Genomic DNA, 26884 nt, shown 5'->3' with positions numbered 1-26884 from the left:
TCTGTTAGGAATTACTTCCAGACACATCGTATTACCTCAGGCCTTCATCAACAGTTTTTCAGCTGCAGAAACCTCTATATGTAGAAACTCCCTGCAGTATTATGGACATGAATATAATTTCATTTGACTTGGGACAACCCTCAGTGGGCCACAAAAGTCTACTTCAACAAAAAATAACAATTAAAACATGGTCGTATTTAAAAAAAAAAACCCCAAACCAACAACAACCATGCATAAGGTGATTTAAAAAAAAAAAAACCACACAACCAAAAAAACCACCAACACACTTTATATCTTCTGCTGTTCTGCGTGTTCACAACACTGATTGTAGAAGCTTTTACCAGATGCTAGGAAGTTTTTGCCAGGATGTGTTCAAGTGAAATGACTTCCAAAATAAGAGGTGATCTGGAGATTAATATAAAAACTACCACCTTCATAAGTTTCCACAAATAATAAACTTAAAACATCAGATAATTTCCAGCTATCAGATATTTCAATACTTCAATTTACTGTGGGGTTTTTTCTGAGGCACATTCAGAGAAATGGCTAAAGGAACTGTAATGGCCTTCTGGGACAGGAAGACTAAGGTTTCTGTAAAAAATGTTAAATTAATTTTTATAGTGATGCAAAGTCAGAGAAGGGTTGTTAAGGGATGGCCTCTTGCCACAGGGTGGAGTTTTGTTTTGGTATCCTTTTAGAGTCTGCAGGTGTTTGGCAGGAGCTGAAATCAGGGCCAGCTGTGATATTTCAGCTCCGATATTTCCCTCCCCATATTTCTCAGAAGTGATGCATCAGGGTGATGTCTTACACCTGATGTACTCAACTTGTGTGGTATGACTGTAACTGCTTTGAGGGGGGCGGGGGGAAGTACCACTCCACGGCTTTCCTATTTATCCTCAGCTGGCAGCATTCATAGAGTAAAATTCATCAACATGAATGGATTTAATCTGGTAGAACATCAGATAACAAACAATTTCTTAAAGTGCCCATAATATTTCTGGGTTGTTTTGTTGTCTTATATATGCCAGCCATTTCATTAAAGTAATAACACTGTAGAAGAACAGTGAAAAAAATTACATTGTGAAAAAGGGGAGGGTAATGTTTTAAAGAAAACAGAAAACCCCTTCAGTTCCCTCACTTAACCAGCAAAGATCTTTGTTCTTTCATACTTAGCTGCAGTACAGTGCGTACCTGATTTGGTTTTGTTTTATCTTTTGGGAGAATTTGAATAGTTTCTATTAAAAATGGTATTCTCTTTTAAGTTTGTTTTGTTTGGAAAACCTCAAACCACATTGTATTTCATACACATGTTCCCCAGGGTATGTTAAATGGGACCATACTGAGGTCACTAGTAAGTTTTTAAAGGAATTCTTAAAACATTTTAATGTTTGTACTATCTTGGCCTGGTTAAAAGGACACATTTTTAAAAAATAGCTTGAAAAAGTTTGACTGTAAAAAGCGTCATTAAAATAGGCTATACTGTACTTTTAAGAGTTTGTAATAACTTTTACAAACATTCTTTCCTCCCTCTCGTTTTTAAGAAACTTGCTCCCTTAACTAGTGAATCTGCTCCTCTTTCTCTCAGCCTTTTTATCTATACATGCACAAGTACACATATACTTCTACCCACAGACTGATAGACTTAGCAGTACAAATGCCTGTGGTATTCATTTTAACTTCACAAATGAATAAAAGATTATAATCAGTGGGAAAAGTGGACTCCATTCATGGAAAAAACAGTATCACCTGGCACTCCGACTTAGTAAAAAACTTCATGTTTTTTGGCAGCTCACTTGGAGCATGGTTGAAGCTGTTAATGATATTAACAAAATGTCCTGGGATCAAAAATGTGTTGGTTTATCTCAGCTTATAGAAGAAGTTATACAAACCACTCTTGGCCTTCAGAGTTCTGAGGTCCTTTTAGTTAAAATAAAATTTGAAAACACAACCCACCTGTAGCTGATTAAGTTCCATTAGACCATTTCAGTCATCTTTACTTGTTTTTCCCATCTCCTCAGACTTGCTTCCATTCTTCCTTTGCATTATTCCACCCCCCTCCCAAAGGATTTCTGTCTTTGGCTGGTAGCAGCCCGGTGCACCCTTTGCTGACAGCTGAGCTGGTATGTGCTTTGATGATTGTTGACATCCACGCAGAGCATCTTGGTCACTAATGGTGCGAGACTGCACTTACAACGAATGATGGTTGCGGTATGGGTATCAAAATCCGTAGATCAAATAGGAAGACAATGGCAATAAAATGAAATCAAAAATTAGAATTGTGTTTAGATCCGATTCTGCTGGTAACACCCAAGATGGAAGAGGTTAGCAAAACCTAGCTATTATCTATTGAGGTAGATTAGAGTTTGTATATACTGAAGTATCCCCATGTTTGATGTTTTTCTGGAGTCTTTGCAATGGTTGAAAGTAAATGACTATGAAAAGCAGATTACTGCATTATGATAAACTCTTTCATTTTACATCACGCTGTTTGTACTTGCTGTTACATGGTATTAATAAGTAAGGTTATTAAATGCAAGCTGAGTGACATCTTTCCTAGAAATGCATTTTCTGATCTAAACTGAGCCTGAAAAAACCCCACCATATTATAAAGGGAGCACTGTGAAGAACGATTACAAAGTTCTCATTCTTAATGACTGGGTTGAGCTTTACACATGAGAAAAATCTTGCTGTGATCACAGTATGGTGGTGGTAGGTGCCGGCTTTTCTCTGTTATAACTGGGATTTCATTGTGTGGAGAATACCTAGATTACAGAGTCTCAGGTGTTGCTAGACTTCTTCCCTAGTCTTAGATATAGTTTCAGGGCACTGTCATGCTTTTTGAGGTTTCAGAAACCAAAATTGCAGACTGGCTTATGAAAAAGCAAAGCTATACACAAGCATGTGTGTTTATCCCAGACACATGCTGTCTATAGAGCACCAGAAGGATGAGCAAGTGGAGGGAGACTGGGCAAGGTACAACAGCAAAAACTGCAGTTCGGAACAAACGTGAAGATGAAAAGCTTTGCTTGAATTGTCCCTAAAGCCTCTAAATCCAAGCTATGGATAAGTGACTCAGGGCAATGAAGCCACCTGTGAAGGTCTGAAGTCTTCACCGTCAAAATAAAAATTTGTGTAGAAATTAGAAAAATATACTTAAGAGGCTGGGTACACTACTCTCTGAATTGCTGGTCTGCTAGATGGCCTCTCACATGTGTAAAGATAGAGTGGGGGCTTAATTTTATATAAGTAAATATCTTGCCCCAAGAGCAATACCTTAAGATACCAACACTTTTCCATATTTCAAGAAAGAAGAGGAAAGAACTGCAGTCTTTTTTTCCCCCCCCTCCCCTTGAACAGAACAATGACTGTGAGAAAATGCTTAAGGAGGCAGGCAGCACCAGAAACAAAACAAATGTATAAACATGCAGCATCGCCACAAATACTGACATCCCATTTCCAATAGTAATAAGAACACAGTGTCTGACCGCCACTTATTTTAGAGAAGCATGTAGAAAAGACAACATTTTCAAGCAGTTTCATGGGGCGCGGGGGGGGGAGGATATCAGGATGCCCCTTTACGGGAAAATATTTTTAAAAACCTGCCATATGGTGGTATCTGACTGCAAAGCACTGTGATACCTTTTATGGATAGGCTAACTATGTCAGGTAATAACCTGACATATATATAAAAATAATATATATACAAAAATAATATTTAGGTGAATTCTAACAAGACCAAGGTAACCAGGCTAACCTCTTTTCAATTTGGGAGGTAATGGCCATCTCATGACATACTATGTTTTAAAAATGCCATCTCTTTCAGAGTGGACCTGACGTCTCAGAATTCACAGCATTATAAAAAAAAGCAAAGAATATTTTTCCAATGTTGCCCCAAGTACAGCCAAGTCACCCACGTTCTGAGTAAAATAAAGACTCTTGCTGTATGTTCTTCAAAGTCCAACCTTAATTCCTGTGAAAGTTATGAAGTGAAAAATTTGGCCCGTGCATACTTTGCAGCATGGTACTACATCATTTTAAGGAGAAGGAGCATATTTGTTTAAGAAAAAAAAAAATTCTTTCCTTGCAGTAGCCTAACAAATATTGTCTTATACCTCTAAAAGTATAATAAACATATTTATAACAAACATTTATTATAAACATATTCCCTCATGATAGAGATTGTTATGCCTGTTCTTCCTTCCCAAAGACTGCAGTCGTATTCACGATCCTGACAAACACTTCTTGACAGTAGACATGGACACATACAAAATTGGCTGCTTGTTTTTTTCCTCCAAGGGTCAATCATTTTTCTGGTTACTCTCATTATTAGAAATTAATTTAAAGGAGATTCATCACACAACAGAATAGCCATAAAATACTCTGTTGCACTATTCAAGACAGTATAATTCGGTTTGTGTTGGGCCCTTTAACCCATCATAAGCCAGAGGGTGAGAAGAAGGGGAGGGATCAGGGAATACGCAGATAATATAACTCTGGAGATACTCAAAAGTAAAAATACTGTTTATAATTAAGTATAGATGCAATTCAGTGAAAGACTTAAAATTTAAAATAAATAAAAAGCTGAAGCATTCTCAGCCAGGGAAATGACCAGGCCAAGAAAAGGTTAAAAATCTTTTTGCATATGACTTTTGTGATTCATTTATCTGTTTCCAGTCAAAAAGTTCCCCTTTTATTCAAACATAGATCCTGGTTATCCATACTCCATCGGTTGCTTGTGGACAGCAAGAAAGGTACTTTTCTGCATATTTATCTGACAAAATGCAATTACGTAATCCCTGTTTTACCAGCCATTTTTGAAAGACAGACTCCATACAAGACAAGGAATACCTATGGTTTAATGCATTATGGCAAAATCTGTGTTCCCAAGCATATAATTCATTTAAGTATCTGTATTTATTTCTTACTATGCCATATTATTGGCTTAAACTCAATCCACCATAGAACTCTCAAGTCCCGTTTTGAAGTAGCTGAAATCAGGTCTGAGTGGCAGGAAAAGCGATCATTACTCAGCATTTGTAAAACACATGTAATAGTGTATAGAAAAGACTTGGTGAGAACCAACCTGAGGATCCGAGAATACTTGCTGCATATTGTTGATTGGGCCATATGGAACCCCACTACCTTCAAAGAGCTGCAACCATTCGATCGTTGCTTTTTCGGAAAACCTAAGAACAAATAAGAAGCATGTGGTTTCAACTCCGTGCTTTCAGATTCCGAAAAAATGTATAGCACGTCTCCTCCCTCTCTCACTGCTTCCATACTCTTCCCCACTGATTTCTTCCCAAGCAGTGAATAACATAATGAAAATGTACTACACGTGTTCTTCAGAAAGGCAAAACCCAAAGACACAGGGGAAAGAACGTAGCTGAACTGACTTCTATTTCTATCTGATCATCTGAAGCAATCCAGCAGTGATGTAAAGCTAAATTTATCAGCAGTTTCAAATAAGGATCAATGGGTTTCCTCCAGTCCTTAATTACACTAATGTGCTTCACATTTGTTTTCTTTTATGTACATATTTAACAACAAAAAGATAGATATAATGTGGGTACGAGTCTAACATACGGCACTGCTCACTAAAAGCCCATGTAAAGCACCACAGTGTTTTTCCTCCATTACATCCAAAACATATGTCAGGATTAACACCACATTTTTTGGTCAGACAACAACATTGATTACATATTTATTTGTTGTGCGATTGTATAACCTATCCTAAGGACATCCGGTTCAGTATATACACACTGTGCCTACGCTGGTGAACAGAGCGCCCCAGGTCCTTGTGCCACATACAAAAAGCTCAGCTTATTTCTTCCTAAGCATTCAATTCCATAGCTGGTAGCACCACTGTCTCCCCTCTTTTGCTAGATACTTTTTCATTCCTCATCTGCCCAGTAGAGTTATGTACATGAAGAAAACACTCAAAGCAATACCAGGCACTGAGAGATGGTATTTTCTGCAGCAGTGTGGGATTCTGAATTAAAGGCGAACTTATTTGCAGAGCGTATCTTAAATTTCATGAAGATAAATAACAGAGACCTACCAGATTATTAGAAAGGAAAGATCTATTTCACAATACGTACAACGCCAAAAAGAAATTAGGTGTTATTTAAAGACCTGATGAAAATGAGATTAATAGAAACCTTGATAAGGGACACTCAGTTACTGGTATTCTGTAGCTCACCAGTTCAGAGTTCCCCGAGCGTTACCCAGAACAATGTCAGTGACGTTCAGCTTTACTTCTAGCATATTATTATGCAAAAAAAAAAAAAAAAAACCAAAAAAACCAACCTTCCAAGTTTCTGACAGAAAATTAATAGAGACAAAGCCCAAGAGCACAAAAGCCCCTAAATAAGTACAAAGTCAAACTTTGTAAACTTCTTTTTATACATATGCAGAGAATGGCTGCAAAGTATTTCATGCTACTTCTAGACTAAAGGAAAAAAAAAACCAAAAACTAGTGATGGTGACAAGTTACAGTTCTAGTAAGTATATGGCATAGGTATGGATCCAAGCTTCACAGTTAATCTCTTTCTCCCTGTGCAGGAATGACTTCCCCAAGCTTTGAGGGAATAAATACTGATACCCAACGCATTTTGCACTCTAAATAAGTAGGAAAATCCACAAGTTTTGCACTTCTCTTCCTCAGAAATAGAAGCTTTACTCCTGCTGAATACATGTGAAGTTATCAAGTAATACAAGTAGAAATAATACAGAAAAATGAGAGTAAAAGGCTTTAAGAGTGCAAAATGTATTATAAAATGAAGCATCACTTCTAAAGAAAACAGATATAAGATTATTGCACTGTTCAATTATACACTTCATTGAACATTAAAGTTATTTCACGGTAAAGACGTAGTCAGCCATAAAGATAATGCCACTTTTGGACACATCTAGGGTCCGTCTAATTTAGTACTCTACTGCTGACCATACCTAGAACCAGGTACGTTACAGCAAAGAGAGAAAGAAAAGGTAACTATAGAGAGGTAGATAACCTTCCTTCCTCAGTGATTGCAGCCATTAGGAAAGCATGATTTTAATCTAAAATATAATTTGTATTTCCCTTCAGTACTCTCTGTTTGGTGGCCATTCTCATAATCCATATATTCTTGTTATTCATAGCCTTCTATTACTAAGGTTTGGGACTCAAACTGTTGTACAGTGTAAATATGATTCGCACAAAAAACTGTTTCCCATCAGTTCTTGGTGCTATTTATGCAAAACTGTGCTGATTCTCTGCTAGCAACTGAGCCACTTCCCTCCTGAGATGCTTCACAATTCACGGCCCACTAACTCCCTTCTTATAAATTAAAAGCTTTTTTCAGCTACTACTCTTTCCCGACGCCTCAACCTCCACTACTATCTCATTTCTAACAAAAGACAGCACATCTACAAGAGGACTCTTGGACTCGGCGTCGTAACTTTGGTGCTAAGAAATTATTGTAATTCTCAGTATTTGTATCATCATTCCCTTGATCTATTAGTAACAAATAAGCCCTGCAACATTATGTTCCTTGTACTTCTTTTTAAGAGTTTATAAATATTCTCCTGAGTTTAAAAGAAACAAACAACTTTGGGATTTAAAGGATAGTCTGAAAATGAAGTCTTTTCAATTGGAGTGTCAATTATCTACAGCTGCATAATCAGTATGCTACTTCCTGATGTCACGGTAAATCTGAATAATTTTCAACACATACATTCTTCTTCAGTGACATTATTACAAGTGACTCAAGTGAAGTGAGCGCAAGTTTTGCAAGATTTCTATGGGCTGTATGAATTTCTGAAATTTTAGATTCTACTTAGATTTTTTTCCTTCCTATGTAACAGACAAATATAAATGACCACAATTTTGTGGAAAACAAGTGATATTCTGTTTTAAAAAGTACTTGTTTTGAATGGACCTAACAATTCTCTTCATCTTACTTATTAATTTATTGGTGGTTGGAAAGAATTGGTAAAAGCTTTAAATTCAATCAAAGATGTAAAATCCCACATTCTATCACCCTCAAAGGAGAAAGACAGCATTGTCTCTTGAAATTGAAACTCTTGACCTAAATCTGATGTAGAATAGCATCCTTTATTTGTGGTAAAAAGAGACTGTTGAGAGCATATTGTTAAGCAAACTGTGTAAAAACAAAACAGAACATCACCACTGCCAATAAAGGTCTATTATTCAAATTTTGAAAGCAACAGCATGCAACTACTTGGTTCATTCAGCTGTGGTTTACATATTGAAATATCTGTTGTACAGCATTAAGGAAGAAATACTGTTTCAAACTTTGATAAAAGATAAGGCGTGGATAAAAAATGCCCAAGTTTACCTCCCTGATGTCAGCTGCACAAATTTTAAAATTTTTTTTTTTGCTAACCTGTATGTATCATTCCCTCCATCTAAATACAATTTTTAATAGCACTTACACAAATAAATACCATAAGCTTTCCCTATATTAAAGGGCTGATGTTTAGGTTGCTAGGTATGAACTGATACCATGCTCAGCACTCCAAAATATCAAGTAAATACTTTCAACAAAAACTTCCAAGACAAGTAAAAGACTGAAATTCTCTCCTGAAAATTAAAAGCTCTATCTGCAGGAATTTACAAGGCCTAGGCAATCCTCATTCCCTTAACACTTGTTTTAAAACATTTTTCTATGCTTTAGTATTGCCTTTAATAAATATCCCACTTAGTATATAATTTCCTTCTCTTAACTGAAAAATTTACAATGTAATCTGCTGTCTTTCAGTGGGACAAAAGTAATTTTTATATAAATATGTAAATAAAATCACTAATGGAAACACATACAAGGCTAAACAATGGTCCACCTTCCAAACTGAAGCTAGAACAAAACCATCCAAGACTGTACCGCATCTGAACTCTGAAGCGTGACACTTGGTAATGAATGTTTATCTGTCCATGGACCCTCAGTGATACTCAGTGGCTGCAGGAGAGTGCAACCATGCGATTCACACTACAGCTTCATATATTTTCCAGATGAGTCCTTTATCCCTCTAAAATGCTTCATTTAGCATTTAAATTATCTATGATTTATTTGTAGAATCATTTTAAATCTGTAGCTTAGCTTTCTACAATTACCACCAGTATTTTAGAAGTTCAAAAGAATTTACTTTTTACTGTACTAGTCTGTGGCATGAAGCTTGAATGTAGGCTCTTTCTGAAAACACCTCTGAAAAAAGAAGGATATGTACTGAAATGGAGAACAAACCCATTGCTAGGACCTTTACTGCAAAGCCTGTAGTAAGGCTTACTTCACTGAAAGAGTTAGTAGTCTCCATGATGTCTTATTTGCATTTTAAGCAGTACTCTAAGCCTCCTCTGCGCTGAATTACACAGCACCCATGAAGCTACTGAAGCTGCAATATTGAAATGAGGCATCAGATTCTGAAACATTTAACATTAAAGATATTTCATGCTTAAAAATACTATAAAAATAGAAAGCGTAGCATGAGCTGAACTACTTGAAATGTTATTTCATGGGAAGAAATCCAACAAAATATATTTTTCCTAAATTTGTAAATCCAGCAGGCACCATAAAATGAAAAACGCTAAATTAAAACTATACACTCAGTAAATTAATCAAAAACCATTACAGCACAATATAAGAAATAGCCTCCAAAAGTCCAAAAATTACATATCAAATAAAAAGGGCTTACACCTTATTTCCTTACACAAAACACGAGTGTAGTTTTGCTTCTTGAAAAGCAAGACCTAAATCCCCTTCTGCTTTCTAAGAAATTCTAATTAAAAAAAAAGCAAATGGATCATTAATTGCAAAAAAAAGAAAGAGTGTCTGCCTTTAAATGAGTTAGAAGCATACCCGAGTTCTATTAAAATGTACTAAGTTCCTCATCCTGTTAATTATTAGTGCAAACTTTGTTTCTTTTTTAGCAAATATTCTTTCAATGAACTAAAGACTTCTAAAGCATGAATGAATCCACTTTGTGTGCATTCTTTGCATATATCCCATCTTCCATGTTTCCTAGGAAACTTTCAATCATTGCTACATCCTACGTGGAAGGGCATCCACATTTCTCTAATGGATAAACCCATCCAACTCCACACAAAGCAAGCTTAGAAGAACTACTAAAGCAAAACACTGCTCTTTTCTATAGGAAGCTTACAGCAATTAATTTAGAGAAGAAATTTGGACAGCTACCAAATGCAGATGGAACAGCAACATCTAGGATTAGTAATAGGTTTTCTACATGCAATCAATCACAAAAACCTTCTCTGTTCTTGCTAACATCCACAATAGCATTCTTGTGTTTTCTAGCACAACCCGAGTTTGCATTATGGTTTTTGCATTGGTTTGTTCTATCAACAGTCTATTTACTTTCAAATATCCACAATATTTTCTCTCTTCACTACTAATCATCTCTTTAATGGTAGTTAACTCAGTAAAATAGTTTCTTACAGTAGGATCTACAGAAGACACTATACAAAATCAAAGTCATAGAAAAAAATTATTTGGAAAATTCAAATAATGGATCATTATCCCTTAGTGTACAGTAAATATACAATTAGAGTTTTCAGAATGAATACTCTAGTATTTACTCAATAGTCTGTAAGCATCTCTGTGTTAGTGTCTAATTAGTCTCCTCTTGGTTACTGATTAATCACTCAGCAAACCACAACAGACCCTTAAAATCTCTGGGATCAACATGATTGTACTGACATGTTTTGCTGACAGACATGTCAACTATTTTAAAAGATGTCACATATAGTAGATTGCAAGTGGTAGCTACATAATGTACAGCCCAGATATTTGTAGGTACCACAAATCCACCCTGAAACTTGTTTTGAATTTTTGCGTACTTTAAATACTGTTACCAGTTTAATAGAACCATTAATAAACCTTCACCTTTCGGTACAGAATTTGTGCTAGAGATGAATGGACATTCATATCCCTTTACGAAGTTTTGAGTGCTGTTTTAGAACCATATATGATTTTTAAAGAATAGCATACCCAAGAGAGGGAAATACGTCCACGTTGTAAAATGGCTCCTAAGTAGTAAATCTAGCATGTTCCAGAACTAGTTCTTTTTGGATTCAGATAATGTGAGACTATGCACATTAGAAATGTACCACTTTTCCCAAGCCTTCCTCTCTTTTTCTCAAGCAAGCAAAAGGACTGTAACTTCTACAGCTACGACAAAGTGCAAAATAACTGAAAATCAGCTAGGTAAACACACATCAGTACAGGCACATTAAGAATAATAGAAAACTATATTGATTTTTATTGCTGCTGTTCTTTTAACTACTCAAAGGGAGTAAAGAGCTAAGAAGGGTCAGGTCAAAAAGCTCATTCAAAAATCAATGAAAAGATCTCCCTTGATTTCAGCAGCCTTGTAACTAGTAATGTATGTCATCAGAAAAAAGACAGCAAGTTCCTTTTTAGGAAGGATCTTGAACTTCACACTTATGCATGAAAATGCTTAGAGGCTTATTAAATGGTGAGAAATGAACACAGAAAACACCCATTAGCTTACCCAGTCCAAAATTCAGACATTTGAGACATTTTGGATCTCTCTCAGTCACGCACGCAGAAGTCAACATAGAACTAATAACACTTTAAAACAAAGCATTTTAAAGCAAACTGTGGCAGTTTGGTACCTGATGCCTACACCGCTCAACCGTCTATGCACTGACGGGGAGGTAGATGCCTGGGGAAAGTAAACCTCACCAGCTGTGCCCCATTGAAGGCAATTCTCTTTCAAACTTCAGACACCTGTCTTGCTGAAGCAGTAAACAACCAGATGCTCATTCCTGTAACGTTTATCACCAGTGACTTTGGCCTGCAAAGCTCTTGCTTTAGAAAAAGAAATGGTGGGGATTAGGAAGGAGATTTACAGAGACTGGGTGTGTCTCAACAAGTGTGAATTTAACAGTGCTCCTCATCAGGCAAATTAAACATTTTACAATATACTTTCCCCTTTAGGTGCCCTCTTCTTCTGTTACTAGGTAGAAACAATTTAGCAAAGACCTCATTAACTGAGGATCGGGTTCCTCTGTGCTTCCTTCCTGCTCATTCCTTTTCCCCTCACACTTATATACGCAAACATGCAGCTGTGGTGAACAGTCAAGAATAAGGGCTTTAAAATATAAGTGCTAGGAATAGAAGTTCCACTCAGAATCATTTCCAGCCTTAACACTTCTGATTTTAAGCCTACAATAATTTAGCTATAGCTGCAGGAGCACTAATCATGATGAATTTATGTGTTCTTCATTATGTGAGCTTCTTCACTTTAAAGGCTGATGCCATGTCTGCTATCCCCCTTCCTCCTGCACTCATACAAACCCACACACTCTGTTCCATTTACAGGTTATTTTCCTGAAGTACCTTGGATTACACATTTAGCTGCACTGTCTTAAAATGTGTCTACATTACCAAGGGGCAGGGTAGGATTAACTTTCAGCTTCTGGAGTAATTTGAAGAAGGAGGTCAACAGATTAAGCCCCCTTCCCCAAAGCAGCTTCTCTTAAAACTGGCATTATACCAGCTTTTGCACAGATGCATCTGAAATTACATGCACACGCTATATATGTATGTCTTGACATACGTACGCACATATACACATACTTATGTATATATACACATGTACAAAATAATCCACTTTGTGCCTGGTACTATTTTGTTCCAGATGAAGTAAAGGTAATAGCGGAAGGGCAGTAGAGGAGAACGGAGCAACAATTAAAACTTGGTTTTCGTGGATAGATGTGCATCTAACTCACAAACCAGAGGTTTCCACTGGAAACATAAAAACCAGAGCACTCTGTAGTCTGTCAGTTCTCACATGAGCTGGGAGTCTCAGGGGCCTCTGTAGTAGCCATTGAACCTGACCTCCACCCAGGTAGGGTCATTTTAAATTTGACTCTTGGCACACACCCAAGAAAGGAAGGCATTCAGAGGCCATTTGCTTTTGTAAGAGTTCTGCTTTGTTGTCATTTGGGGAAAAAGTCACTTAAATAAAGAGGAAGATACAGAAGGCACCAAAACTGCCTTTTTTGTAAAGCAAAGGTAGTAGATGTGCAAATGTCAGCAGTGGGAGGAGAAAAAGGAAATAAGAAGCTGAGGGAGCCATAGGAAGTGGAGGAAGATGATGGGGATAGGAAAAAAAGAGCACAGCAGAAAGAGGACCAGAGATGGGAAAGGGATAACACCACCAGTAGCAAAACAAGTACTAAAAATCCCACAGGCCTATGTTCTTCTTCCCTGTGAATATCCTATGACCCAGTGGTTCTTGCAGCATTGTACTCATTTCCCCATAGAAGATGGAACTGAAAAACACTCCCTTTCTCAAGATATCTGGGACTGGTTTCTGTAATTCCCTCCTCTTGCCCCAGTGTGAGAGCTGGGTCTCTCAGAAGCAGCATACCACTCCAGAGTGGTCTACCTTCCAGTCCCTTTTACTGAGATCTGACAATCCCTACGGATATGTGAATTTATCCCCCCCTACCTGCTCTCCCTCTGTCCCTTTCATGTGTACTCTACAGAGGCAAGTTGAGATGTTGTAAGCAGACAGCAAGCTGTAGTGAAGAGCTAAGGACAGATGTGCTTCACTCTTCATTTCTGTCAGGGAAGAGAGAGGATGAGAGAATTCTTTCTGAAATGAATGGAGCAATTCACACCTCTCAGAGCTGTTGTTTCAAGCTACATTTATGTCTCAAGCCATATTCATCTCCATCTTGTATTCTCACTCAGCTCAGGACATCAACTGTGATGAATAGGTCATTTCACACCTTTCTGAAAAGTCTTCTGTTTAAAGGTCAATTTCTTCTAAGTGCTATATAATCCCCATGCTTATCTAACGGCCTTGAAATCTGGCACAGTTACTGCAGGTGGTGAGTAGAATTATTGATCTAAATTAGAGGTCATTTGAGTCAAGAATTCCCAAGATACAGCCTCTTTTTAAAAAAACAGCATTCCTTAACGTTGACCGATTGTACCAATGTTTCCTTTGTGCACACAACTAGAATAAAACTGTGGCCAGAGTCTCAATTGCTTAACATTTACCCTAGCAAATGAAAGGCATCAGCTGTCTCCTTGGTATTCAGAGTTCAGATGTTTCTAAAAATTTCAGCTCCGCACATGCAGTAAGTTAAATGCTCAAGACTTCAGGGAGTTCCTGACCCTTTGAGGAGGTCTGAACATCTCCTGCTATTCCTAAATAAAACCTGGGAAATCCTTTTTCTTAAGAGGAGGAGGCTAAGAGTCCTTCTTCCTGCACTTACTAAGTGCTCAGAAGTCAGACATGAATTGCAGTTAGCCCATTTTGAAAATTAAGAAAAATAGGAAAAGAAAAGGTAAGCCATACCTCTGGAAATAATTCAAAAGAGATAGGAGGAAGGGGACAGGTTAGATAGGTCAATGAAAGCCTACTCTAGGCTCTGGTGGGACCTCAGCTCAATAAGATTACAACAGCACCAACAGCTTACAAAAAAGTATACATACATGTACTGTGCAAGCAGCTGCACAGTACCAAGTATCTGCCATACAAATAGTGCTTAAAATACCAATGACTTAGTGGAACAGGAGGGATGTAAAAACTGAAAATGGCAGCAAAAGAGGTTGGGGGAAAGGGAAGGAAACACAACTATATGTTTCCTGTCATGTGCTTCTAGTCACCGTAATTACTGTTGAGATGCTGAGACATAGACCATATCTGTCAATCTTTTCATTGGCCTTAGCAGCAGCAACACTCTCAAAGGATCCCACTACAGGACCATAATTCCCATTTATGTTTCCAACTATGTACAAAAGAGAAGGAACATTTAGGAATCACCCGATTCCTACACATAGATGCAAATGTTTACCTGCTTTTTACTGCTCAGCCTGGCACGCCAAACAAGTTTGCTGACTTTTTCCATTGCAACATCACTGGCAAAAAGCTGCTTTGCCTCAAGTTGTATGCAACCTGCCTGGCACAGCATCAAAACGAGACATGGATGAACAGCCTGACTAAACCCTTAATGGATGTTCATGTTCCTTTTTGCCTTCCACCGCACAAAGGAGGGGCTCATCTCAACAAAAGTGACGGTAGTAGAACCCATGTCAAGAAAATCATGACTCTTCTAAGCTGCTCCAGCTCACGTCTCCAAAAATCCATTGTGAGGTGGATAGCAGTCTACATATAGTGAGTGAATGGGAGGGTCTGCAGGTGTTTCTTTCCAACTAATGCACCTTAGGTCTATATTTTCCATGTGCTGGAAGCTGCAACACTATCAAGCAATCAGTGATTTAATTAATGTATTTTTCAGTGAAATTCTGCCATTACTATTTTGTCATTTCCCTTAATTTCTCACGGGCTGACATTTTTCAGCACTGAGAAACCATTCATTTAATTCTCTAAGTAATTTCAAAAATGAACCACACATAATTTTACAAACAACAGTGTATTAGTGAATAAAAGCAAAGTTACCATGGAATGTGTATGGAAACATATTCAACCTCCATTCGAATGCCAAAGGTGTTTGTTATAGTCAGTGTTTTAAAACTGAATGCCAGATGAATTCACAATAATATGACATAACAGAATACTATTGGAAATGTCTACTCCAAAAGTGTGTATATAGTCACATACGTGCATATAAATTACACAGAAATTCAGCCTAAATGTTGCTAATAAAACAGAACATAAACTCTGACAAAAAAGACGTAAAGCAGTAACTGAAAGAGCAATGAGGTAATCTGATGAACTAATAGCTACAGATATAAAAACAAATTAGAATTCTGGCGATTCATTCAAAGAACAACTGTTCCTTGAACTTTATCTTCTTATTCAGATATTGCCCATAAAAGCCCCCCGCATTCAAAATTAAACACAAGCAACAAGCTATTAAGTAATTGATCTATGGATGGCAAAACTGCACTCTCCTAAGGTACCAGAGTACATCAGATAAATGCCATATTAAATGAAATTAACTCCAAGTAATAAATTGACATGAATCAACTTTGAAACTAAGATTAAGTGTCAAGAATGTAAGAGCTCAAAAGTAGGTCAACAGATAACTATTCCCTTTCAAGGGCTTAAAACTTATAGGAAGAGTGGGTAATTCTGTTCTATCACAATATAGTTGTTACAGGAAGGCAAGTAAAAGATGAGTTCCAAAAGTTCATCATGAACAGTTGTACCATAATTATTTGAAAATGCAAAGTCACCTGCTACTTCAGGATTTCATCGGGGGCAGGATGCCTGAAAATGGACAGGTAAGACAGAGACAAAAGTGCAAGTGCAACAGGAAGAGGCAAAATCACTCTCTCTACAGTCTTTAACACAAGGTGATTTTGGTTCTCAATATCCAAAAAATGTGTGGGGTTGCAAGGAGGGGGAGGGGTCTGCTACTGAAACTTTTTTCTCAGATGGAATGAAAAGGGGAGGCATCTGATTTAATGCTCCAAAAAGAAACCCCAAAATTGCGTGAATGATAATTGTTACACATTTGTTGACAAAGACTTATACAGGCCAAATGTCAAAACGATAGTGTGATTTTTCTTGAATCATTGACAACAGTAGATACACTGGCTCTTCTGCTCATCCCCCGAAGTATGAAGTGTTGCTGAAGCCAGCTTTGGGTAGCTTTACACAGATTAGGTTTTTTCTTATGTTATATAAATTTATCATCCTCTCCGTTGAATAGAAGAGCACTCCACAGAAATAAGGCCTTCTCAAACAGAATGAGGAAGATAACTAAGCTATTTTGATCTCTCAAATAAAGGGTTCCTGAGCTTCCTCTTAAATAATTTTTAATTAAAGTATTTAATAGGATTATTCCCACGTAGAATACTAAGCATATATCCTTTTGATTTCAAAAGGATTGACCCAGGGAGAATCTGGGGCACAGAGTACCACAATATAGAACCAGCAGTGAGGGAGTAGCATCAAGTGGAACTCCCTTGGATACAGCAGCTCTTTAAACTTTAAAATCCCAGTCACAGCAAAAGCAAACGGTGCTTCACGCATTTTAATTCCAGGAGTTACATTCATCCAGGAAAGCAGAAAGCACTGCTTGTTTCACTAAAATTCAAGGTAATGGTTAAAAATAAGTTAAAATGGTTTCTGAACACTTAAATCTGTGGTCTGGCTTCTTGCTCGTCCGCACCATAGTCTGTGTGCAAAAGGCAGTGTATTTAACATCAGTAAGTGTTCTCAATGTTTTTTTTTTTTTAAAAAAGTATCCCAAAAGAGTAAAGTAAATTTCTCATGTGATAAGAGCTTCTTATGCATGACTATTTGCATTAACAGATTAAATGTCATTTCTCCCCTTTTAATTAACTTACCGGGTTGACAATATGTCAATAAGTTCTTTTCTGTTCTGGACTCTGAGTGTATTAGTTTTGTATCTGGAATCCTTACTAACTTCAGGCAAATTCAGGATCTAAGTAAAAATAAAGGTGAGTAAGAAATGTGCTTGGCAGGAGATATTTATATAGCTAAGGAAATTCATTACCAATTTAAGATAGCTTTCCAAAAACCTCTACTTCTCATTAATCTTTTAATATAGATTAGGATATTAAGAAAAGATAATGCCTCCTGGTTAATGTTACATAACAAGTACAGAAAAAGACAGAAATTAAACTGAAGATCCAAATCTTAGTTTGTAGCTTTCACCATTAGCTAGGAGAAATTCTTATTGTAGAAGTTTTTAAGTTATTACTGTGAGATTGGAGAGATCTGTGGGATTATCCTGCACTAAGTTTTATATGTCACAGAATAAGAAATACAACCGTACTTCATATGCTATACTGAGAAAAGTTACGTATAAGAATATTTCCTTCCACTTCAGTAATTTCTGTCAAAAAGGCAAAAAAAATGAAAAGGTGTTTTTCTATTGAAATGTCATAGTTTTTCTTTATGAGTTCTTCCAAATGAATTAATAAAGACAATTGGTGGTATAACCTCCAAGAAAGGAGAAATATATCTTCTATATGTAACTCCCACCTGGCACATTAGAAATTTAACCATCATGCAAAGGCAATGTGAATTATACTATAAAGGGAATTAAATGTGGAGAATGAGTCTTAGAATTTTGTAGAGGCATTTATGAGACAGAGTAGCTCTGTGGACAATCAATACTTACTATATAATTTATCTATTCGTGCCACAATGTATTTGTATAGAACATAAATTAACAGAATGAGTTGTGCTTTCCAAATTTAATAAAAATATCCGAATAACATCAGCTACAGAGGAAAGCAGAATAGAAGGTTACAAAGAAAGAGACTGGGACATATTCTTCATGTATTTTTACTCACTAACATGTACTCAAGATCAATTTTACTTATGATGAGTCTTATAAACATTCTAAACATGCTACACTTTTTTACAGGGCCATTTCCAACATGGCTTACAAAAAAACCAGAACTGGCTCAAAGCTGAAGTCCCTATAGCCCATCATCCTATCCCTGCCTGTAGCTGAGCGCTGATGCTTAGGCAGACCTTAAGAACAGGGCCCGTACATATGATACCTCCTTAATACTCATCCAAACTCCAGCCATCTTTAGATTAAGGTATTTCTGAGTTGGAGCTGTTTTCTAGGTATTTAGCGATCTATGTATTTAGTATTTTTCTTTTATTAACGTGTTCAGTCACTCCTTGAATCCATATGCCTATGTACTACCACATCTAAGTGATACATAGATTGGTGTCAATCTCTCTGATATTTGCCTCAAACCTAAAATTCTACTAATTCCTCTGAGATTGGTTCAGACCAAGGCCACTACCATTTAATGACTCCTCACTTTGCTGGAGTGAATAAGGATATGGCTTCCCTTCCAAGTGAACAGCTCTTGATGACTTAAAACCATCAGCAAAATAGATATTCTTTCAACGTATTTAGAGATATTCAAAACAGATAGTCACTTTTGACATAGTTGTCACCTAGAGTGACAAAATTAAGCATGAAAACGAAGGTAAGTTATGCTAGAACAATGACCGTATTCCATAACTTCTCTGCAGATTTTTTATCTGCAAGGTAACATAAAACATCAATCTAGCATCTTCCATTCACACTTAATTCACAGCATATTTTCTTTTCCTTCTGTGTTTACACAATCTAGTTTATGAAAATCATAACATATCATAGCCTAACTTTAGAAAATGTTCTTCTTTTCCTATCTGAAAGTTTAACAATAATATTGGTACCCCCTTAAAATTATCTCCTCTTTTTAATACCGCTATTTTGGAGTTACAAATCGTTGCTTTAGAGAAAAAAATCATGCAAGGTTGTTCAAAGTAAATGATAGTGAATAGTTACTTATAAGAACTTAAAAACCCGAGAAATTAATTAGAAAACTATGGTTCCATTTGATGAGTTATATGAAAAATGATCATATGGAGTTGCTCACTCTACTGTTTTAATTAACGTTACTGACTTCAGCTTTAACTTAATGTCCATCTGTTGTAAAGCTGCGTGTCTATATATGTTCGTCTCAATTTTTTTGTGACTAACAAATGCACATTTGAGAAGTTATTCATTAACGTGCCATTCATCTTCCTGCATCACGCTGTCATTGTTACTTTCTTTATTTCACTGTGACCACTTGGAATGAAACTGCTGTTCTCTGTTTCTAGGCCTCCTTCAAGATCTAAGATGCACATTCAGAGTTTACGCTCTCTGCATTTTGTCCCCCAACACTAGCAAACCTGTTTGTGCTCTCCTTTGCCATACACAAAAGCTCAGTCTTCTGAAGACTCTTGCTCAGTATTCCTATTTAGACCAGAGCAGCACACATCAGGATGTGCTTTTGTAACAGGTGACCACTATGAAATGCACTTCAGCCAGCGGTGTTACAAAGTTTTTCTGCAACTATCCAAGTCCCCAAACAAGCTACAGTTAGTTGTCATTGATTTTGAAAATATCACAGTGAATTATTTCAGTTTTTTTTTTTCTGCTTGCCTGAAAAGATATGGTTGAAGCAGAATGTTTGCAATTGTTTACAGCTTGAGCCAGCTGTTACATCTCTAGAGTATGTGTCTTCAGGGCAACAGCTTCCATACAGCCTATATTTTTAGCACCAGCTCATCTCAGAAAGGTTCTCTAATAGCAATTCCAATGTTTGAATTAGTGGTCTCTGTATTTACCAAAGGTTCGCTAGGGTGTTATGCGCCTTCCTGTAATAAAGTCTTCTTCCTTTATTGGCTCTCCCACTTCATGGTGTTTTAAGTTCCAAATCACCTTTGACTTAGCACAGAGCATACCTCTAATGGGTTTCACAGCATTCCACTGACTTCCACATCACTCCATTTTGGGGCAATTTAGTGGCCCAAATCCATACCTACAATAACTCAATAAGGTTGAAAAGACTGTTCTTTTTAGAAACAAATACAATAACTGCTTTATAGAAACATCTATTACCCAAAACTTGAACTATTTTTTCTGGTTTTTTAATCCCTTTGAAATGCAAGCAATCATAATTTTTCCATGTTCTGTACCTCCTACTTTCAATTCTAGAAATACCAGAACACCTTTATAAGGATGAAAACAAAAAAAAAATCAGCATGCAGACTAGGGCCAATATTCATCTCTCTTAATTTTAGTCCTACAGATTCTGAGGTAACAGAAATCGTAGAAACGTTGCCTCATCTTCCAGGGTACCATTCACTCCCTGCTGATTACAAAGGGAGTATGTATCAGCAAGTCACACAGTCTGTCAGCTGCACCCTAACGTGAGGTGAATGCATGGTCTGAATTTTTAGTGCCTTCTAGCTCACACCATGGTGTCAGAACCTACTGAGACAGATCTTGAGCTCTGCCTTACTCAAGGATGGCAGGAAGACCAGCATTTGGTACGTAGTTCAGTAGATAAAGCACCAAGACGACATTCACAGCTATGTCCTGGGACTTTCTGCAAAGATTTCCTTTATGAGACAAGCAGTCTTTGCAAAAACTGAGTTGTGGCAGGTAGCCGCTTATTCAGTCTTCATTCCTGTCAATATAATGACCACACTACCGTGGTTGGACACCTGTATGAAGAAAACCCACTGAGAAAACTCTGAAGAGGTTAACTTGCTACCTATTGAGAGTGCCAATTCAAGCAAATGAAACCAGACCCCTCCAGATAGCAAGGCGGGGATATGTAGCCCAAGCTGCACTAAGAGAGAATCACAACTGCACTGTCTTCTTACTACATATTCCAGTTATTAGTTGGGAACATCCATGGAAATGTGAAATGTCTGACATGAACAAATGGAGGAAAATAATGCTCAATTTCCTGAGGCTGCCAGCTCATTTAGAGTGCGATTAATTTAGGCTAAATACCCAAGTTCCCAGGATGGCAGGAAAAAGGTAGAACTCTCATTTTAAATAACGCTGTCTAACGCTATACACAAAACTTCTCTCATCCAAAAGACTGGGGTCTTTTGTTTGGCATGTTGCTACACGTTATTTAAGAACAATTGTTTCCCTACAACCACTCCTTCTCTTTCAAAATGTATTCACTGTCCAGGGAAAAGCAATTCCAGGTATCAAAACGACAGGAAAAGAGTATGTGAAAGATCCAAGACTATTTTACAACTTTCCAAGCTAGCCTCTGTGAAAACAGAATTGCCAGAGTCGTGTTCCTTCAGTTCAAAATAATGAAGATACCAGATATTGAACATAGAAGTCCTGTTTGAAGATTTGTTCTTCAACATCGTACCCCTGCACCACTCCAAAGTCGGCCCACAGTCCTGTACTATTTCTCTTCTAAGAAGTCCACAAATTTCTCTGTGAGCACACACCAGCACATACCAGTTTGAAAGGACTACGCGCTCGGCCACCGATTACAGTGGCGCAAGAACCATCCATCCCCTAGCTTTGCTTTGCTGATAGCTGTGCCTACCATGTTATTTTATGGAGAAAAAGTGTCACATTTCTTCCTGAAAAAGGCACCAGTTGGCTTCCTTGACATTCGCCATTCCAGAACTGGAAGGCTGTTAGCTTGTTCGTTTTTTAGCTAATAAGCTGTGCAGGTGCACAGACTTCAAAAGGCATTCAGCACCCACAAGTTTGGGAATTGGGGTGTTCTGAATATGGAAGCAAAGCACAGAACCCGTATCAGTCCCCTAAACTACCAGCCAAAACCCCAGGGTTAGAATTTATACTCTCTACTTATTTTCACAAAAAAAGGGGAATGAAGAAGCAATTAGTAATTATTTTCCTAGTCAGAATGGAAACTACTACACATTTCCGTACTGTTGCCTAACACACCATTACCTTGCACACAGTGACAAACTGCTGATCATTTCCAGCTCCCACCACGATGTAGCCATCCTTGGTCTTAAAAGCCTGGAAGAACAAAGATAGGGAATAAGCTGTAACTTAACTATTAAATATTAGCACATCTTTTACGTGAAAACTTTGTGACTGCCTTAAACATTTCCATTCAGATCCAACCTCTAGTTCTGTAACAGTGGTTCAAAGTTATCCACAAGGATGGATGCGAACCTTTTGATTTTTCTCGAGTTGAGAGGTTCTCTTGGTTAATAGCTTATTTGCTGAAAATGTGGCTTGAGGCATCCTGAAACTTTGCAAATGTGTCCCACGCTCACAGGGACTGAGAAGGATTTACCAGGATAACACTTACTTGCCAGGAGTTATTTATTCAGCTTCACTCTCAGCCTGACTGAGAGCAGACAGCTGCACTGAGGGGTCACAGACCCTGACCAAATACGCAAAAAAAAAAAAAAATTGCCAAATAGCAATGACAAGTTAGGGACTCTCATGGGGATGAAAGGGATAGGCTGCATCTTTCCAGCTCTTCAGCTGGAGATTAAGCTGTCTCCTTGGTCAGTGGTCTCAAGATCAAGCTCCTAGAGAAAATGGGACTTCTTTTCCAGCTTTGAGGATATATTTTTTTCTTTTGACTTCATTACAGTGGCCTTACGGGCACATTTCATGGTGAACAGAACATACAACTGGGTAGGACATAACAGCTTTCATTTCCATGTAAATCATCTCCACTTAGATTTTCACTGGAAAAAAGAAAATCTGTAATTGGCATCATCCTTGATTTTTACAATTGTGTCAGGGCATCTCCTAAAATTGGATAATGCAAACGATTCCCTTTTCCTCCGCACCTCTTCCTTGTGCAAGGGTGTGTAATTGCCGTTTCAGTCATACATGTTACAACCAGAATTTTTGCAAGCATTTGGGAAAAATTCTTCCGCTATTAATTTGACTTGAGTGCAAGAGGCCAGCACAGGCTGGTGCACTAATGGTCACAAGGCCTTGCAATACTTTCTTGCAGAGAGCAAAACTCATCTTCCATTCTCAGAAATCAGGTTTTTTATGAGCTATCAAGTCCTGCTCTAAAGGTGTGAATTCTTACTATAAATTTTTGTAAAATAACACACAAATATAAGGCCTGGTGTGGGAACACTTTAATAATAAAAAGCCTTCTCATGCCACTGTGGCTTATTCTTCTTCACAAACAGGAATATGCTATTCCAACTTGTAATCTTTCACACAGATACAACTACATCCACACTAAGACTCTTTTACCATCTGGTATAGCCAAACCTTTAAAATTGTATGTGGAAAATTACGTCCACTGAAATTCAAGTAGCTGTACATCAAAGTACAGGATATCACTTGTTTGCTCTCACTATGTTTCATTTCCTGGTAAATAGTATTGGTCAGTGATAGAGTTTAGCAATTTTTCACACATTTAATTAAGCACTTCAGTCTAAGATTCTTAGCAAGCAAAGATGAAATTCAGCAAACATTTAGTCCCAAGCATGCACAAGAATTCCCACTGACTTGGCCTCAATACAGTAAAAGTCTAGAGGCGTACATAATATAAAGGTACTGCATACTCACGCTGAGGAAAGCAATGAGCACAGAAAAAATTGGGGAAAAGAGTGCATATTGTATATGAATGCATAAAAGTTTTTTAGATATATCTGTTCATGCAGATTTCTAAAACAATCGTGACAGAGCCTGGTTTAAGAATATGTAAGATAGAATATAATAAATATAACAAATGGTTTTTAGTAGGAATAGTGATGACCCAAAACTGTCAGTACAAACTTACTACCTTTAGTTACAGGCAAGATCTGTTTTCTGAACACCCTGCCCAAATCCTGACCTGTCTTTGCTGATGCTCTGAATTCTAAAACCAGCCACACACATTTCACACAAATGATAGGCTAAACACTACATGTATCTGTCTGCATATGTAACACAATATAGTTTTTATTGGTGCGACCACCTACTACTCCCAGTAAACACAAATCAGATATTCTTTTACACAGTCTTTTCAACTACTAGTCTGGATGCCCGTTAGAGGTTGCAAAGCCTACAATATATGTCATATGTACTTATATACAGATCCCCTTCCTCCACGTTCCAAAATGTATTAAAATTGGTAGTATGGTCAAATCTTAGAGAGTTTACTATTTATCAGCAACTTCTTTTGAGACTCGCATCTCTGTAAGAAGACTGCAATCACACAATTGCTGCATACCACTATGAAACACGCATCTGTACCCGTGGGCTGCCCGTGCAGCAGTGGAAGTCACTCTAACTTTAAGGGCCTGGTTATTAGCATGTGTGCTTCAGTTGCTTTGCGGAATGTGTGGGAAAACTGATTATTCTTAATTGCATTGTATGTCTAAAAAGCTAAAACAACAATCATGTCATCCTTACACAACAAAAATGGTATCATAATAAATGCAGCAGTGTCTTTTTCCATGAAGCTTAACTCAAATGTCTTTGGCTGCTATTTTAAACTTCCCATTACAAAACAGCTGATTATTTGCCAGTCATTGCTGCTGATAAAGCAGAAACTTCCAAATGTTATTAGCACAATATTGATGCCAACATTTAAGGGCGATAACAATGGTTTTATTCATCACCCATAAATGTACGCGCACTACAGGTTACCACAGGTTACTGTCTGGCCACAGAAAGCTTCACAATCTTATTATACAAAGGAGAGTAAGGGCAAAGTGCAGACAGACTTTAATGAGATTTTGTTTTGATAAACTGCTGTCCATCACATCAAATCATTTCACATTAGCGCAATAAAAGGCACTACACACACAAGGCAAAAGTCTTTTTTCCCTTCCTCTTTTTCTGAAGAATGAGGCCTTCTGATAAGACTCTTGAGAGCACGAGGCGTGATTTAACCTGCTACTCCCATGTGGTATCCTGAGCAACAGGACAACATTTGGTGAAGACAAGAAACAAAAACCAGACAAAAAAAATTAGACCACATCTTATTCATGGAAAAGGCAGAGACAGATTGTGAGCATCCAAAGGCATAGCTTTTCAGTATGGTGTAAAAAGCTTGGGGATGTCTAGGAAGATAATCTGTAAATTCACATTGAACGATGTGTAGTACATAACACCAACATATGCATGTTCACAGCCAGATCTCAAGGCCCAGTGTGCATGCCTCAACACCTCACACTGACCAGCGCTACAGGACCTCATTAAGACTCAGCACTTTTCTGAATTTGATCCTAGAACACTGCGTATACCTGAGATACTTTGTGTACTGAAACATTTTAACCTCCCTAAACACAAGGAATATAAACTCTATCCACCTTCAGAAACGTTCTAAATGGTTTACAAGTATTATCCAAAAATGCTATATAGACTATACAATAAAGACGCAGGCCAAACTTAACCTTAGTTTATTATCAGAGCAGACAAAGACTTGCTGGATAATGTGAGGCCAAACTAGCCAGTCTTTGCACTGCTCTAAGTCAATAGCCTGTCAAAATTTGCCAGCTTTGACAGTGTTAATGAAAGACCGTCAATCTCTTGTATTTATTGCCTGCTTTATGAATTTTAAGCCTATATATGCTATGGCAATCATCAATCATACACAAATATCTTTGCATATGTTTCAACTTGCCTGTTGATTCCACAAATAAAACTTTAAAATGTAAGGGACCAACTAAAAGATATGCCAACTGCAATAAAACGATCAAAAGTCCAGGTCAGTTTTCAGTATTTGAATCCAAAATACAGAAATCAAAACAACCAGAACATCTGCTGCTGTGTGGTGATGCTTTACTCCCCTCCATCAGGTATTTATACACATTCATAAGATCTCCTTGAGCCTCCTCTCCACTCCTCCAGGATAAACAGTCCCAGCTCTCTCAGCCTCATATGACAGATGTTCCAAGCCCTTAATTATATTCACAGCCCTTCGCTGGACCTGCTCCAGTACGAGCACACCCTTCTCCTACAAACCCCAGAAGTGGATCCTGTTGTGGACCCATAACTGGATCCACTGGTTAATCATCCTCACCGGTGCTGAGCAGAGGGGAAGGATCACCTCCCTTGACCTGCTGGCAATGCTCCTCCTAACACAGACCAGGATGCTCTCTTTGTCACGGGGGCACACTGCTGGCTCATGTTCCATTTTTTGGCCACCAGGACCTCCAGGTCCTTTTCTGCAAAGCTGCTTTCTAGACAGTCAGTACTGATGCACGAGGTTATTCCCTACCATGTGCAGGACTTCGTATTTCCCTTTGTTGAATTTCATTAGGTTCCTGCTGGCCCATTTCTCCAGCCTGTCAAGGTCCCTCTGAACGGCAGCACGACCGCCTGGTGTATCAGCCACTCTTCCCAGTTTCGTATATTCCACAAACTTGCTGAGGGTGCACCCTGTCCATCATCCAGGTCACTAAGGACCACGTTAAACAGTACTGGCCCAGTGTACCCCTGGGAATGTCGCTAGTGATTGGCCTCCAGCTAGACTTCATGCCACTCATCACAACCCTTTGAGCATGACAGGTCAGCCAGTTTTCATTCCACCTCAAAAATCTACACCTAAATCAGCACTGTTGAGGGAGGGTACAGTGAGGGCACTTCATGGTCTAATCTCGAAAGCTATTGGCAGATCAAATCTAG

The 26884-nt window shown here is 37.8% G+C and overlaps 1 protein-coding gene across 1 annotated transcript in view; it reads right to left on the bottom strand.

Moving 5' to 3' along the window:
* SUGCT (succinyl-CoA:glutarate-CoA transferase) overlaps positions 1-26884 on the bottom strand; it is a 329571-nt gene that overhangs the window by 185183 nt on the left and 117504 nt on the right. Inside the window, exons 10-12 of the mRNA XM_059818897.1 lie at positions 22232-22303; positions 17316-17413; positions 5084-5186 (exon numbers count right to left, since the gene is read on the bottom strand). Of these exons, the coding sequence (XP_059674880.1) occupies positions 5084-5186; positions 17316-17413; positions 22232-22303 (273 nt within the window). The remainder of the gene's footprint in view (positions 1-5083; positions 5187-17315; positions 17414-22231; positions 22304-26884) is intronic.

The sequence above is a fragment of the Gavia stellata genome, chromosome 6 (assembly GCF_030936135.1).
Source record: "Gavia stellata isolate bGavSte3 chromosome 6, bGavSte3.hap2, whole genome shotgun sequence".
NCBI lineage: Eukaryota > Metazoa > Chordata > Aves > Gaviiformes > Gaviidae > Gavia > Gavia stellata.
Note: the sequence above shows the minus strand (reverse complement) of the source record. Positions and strands in the feature narration are given on the sequence as shown.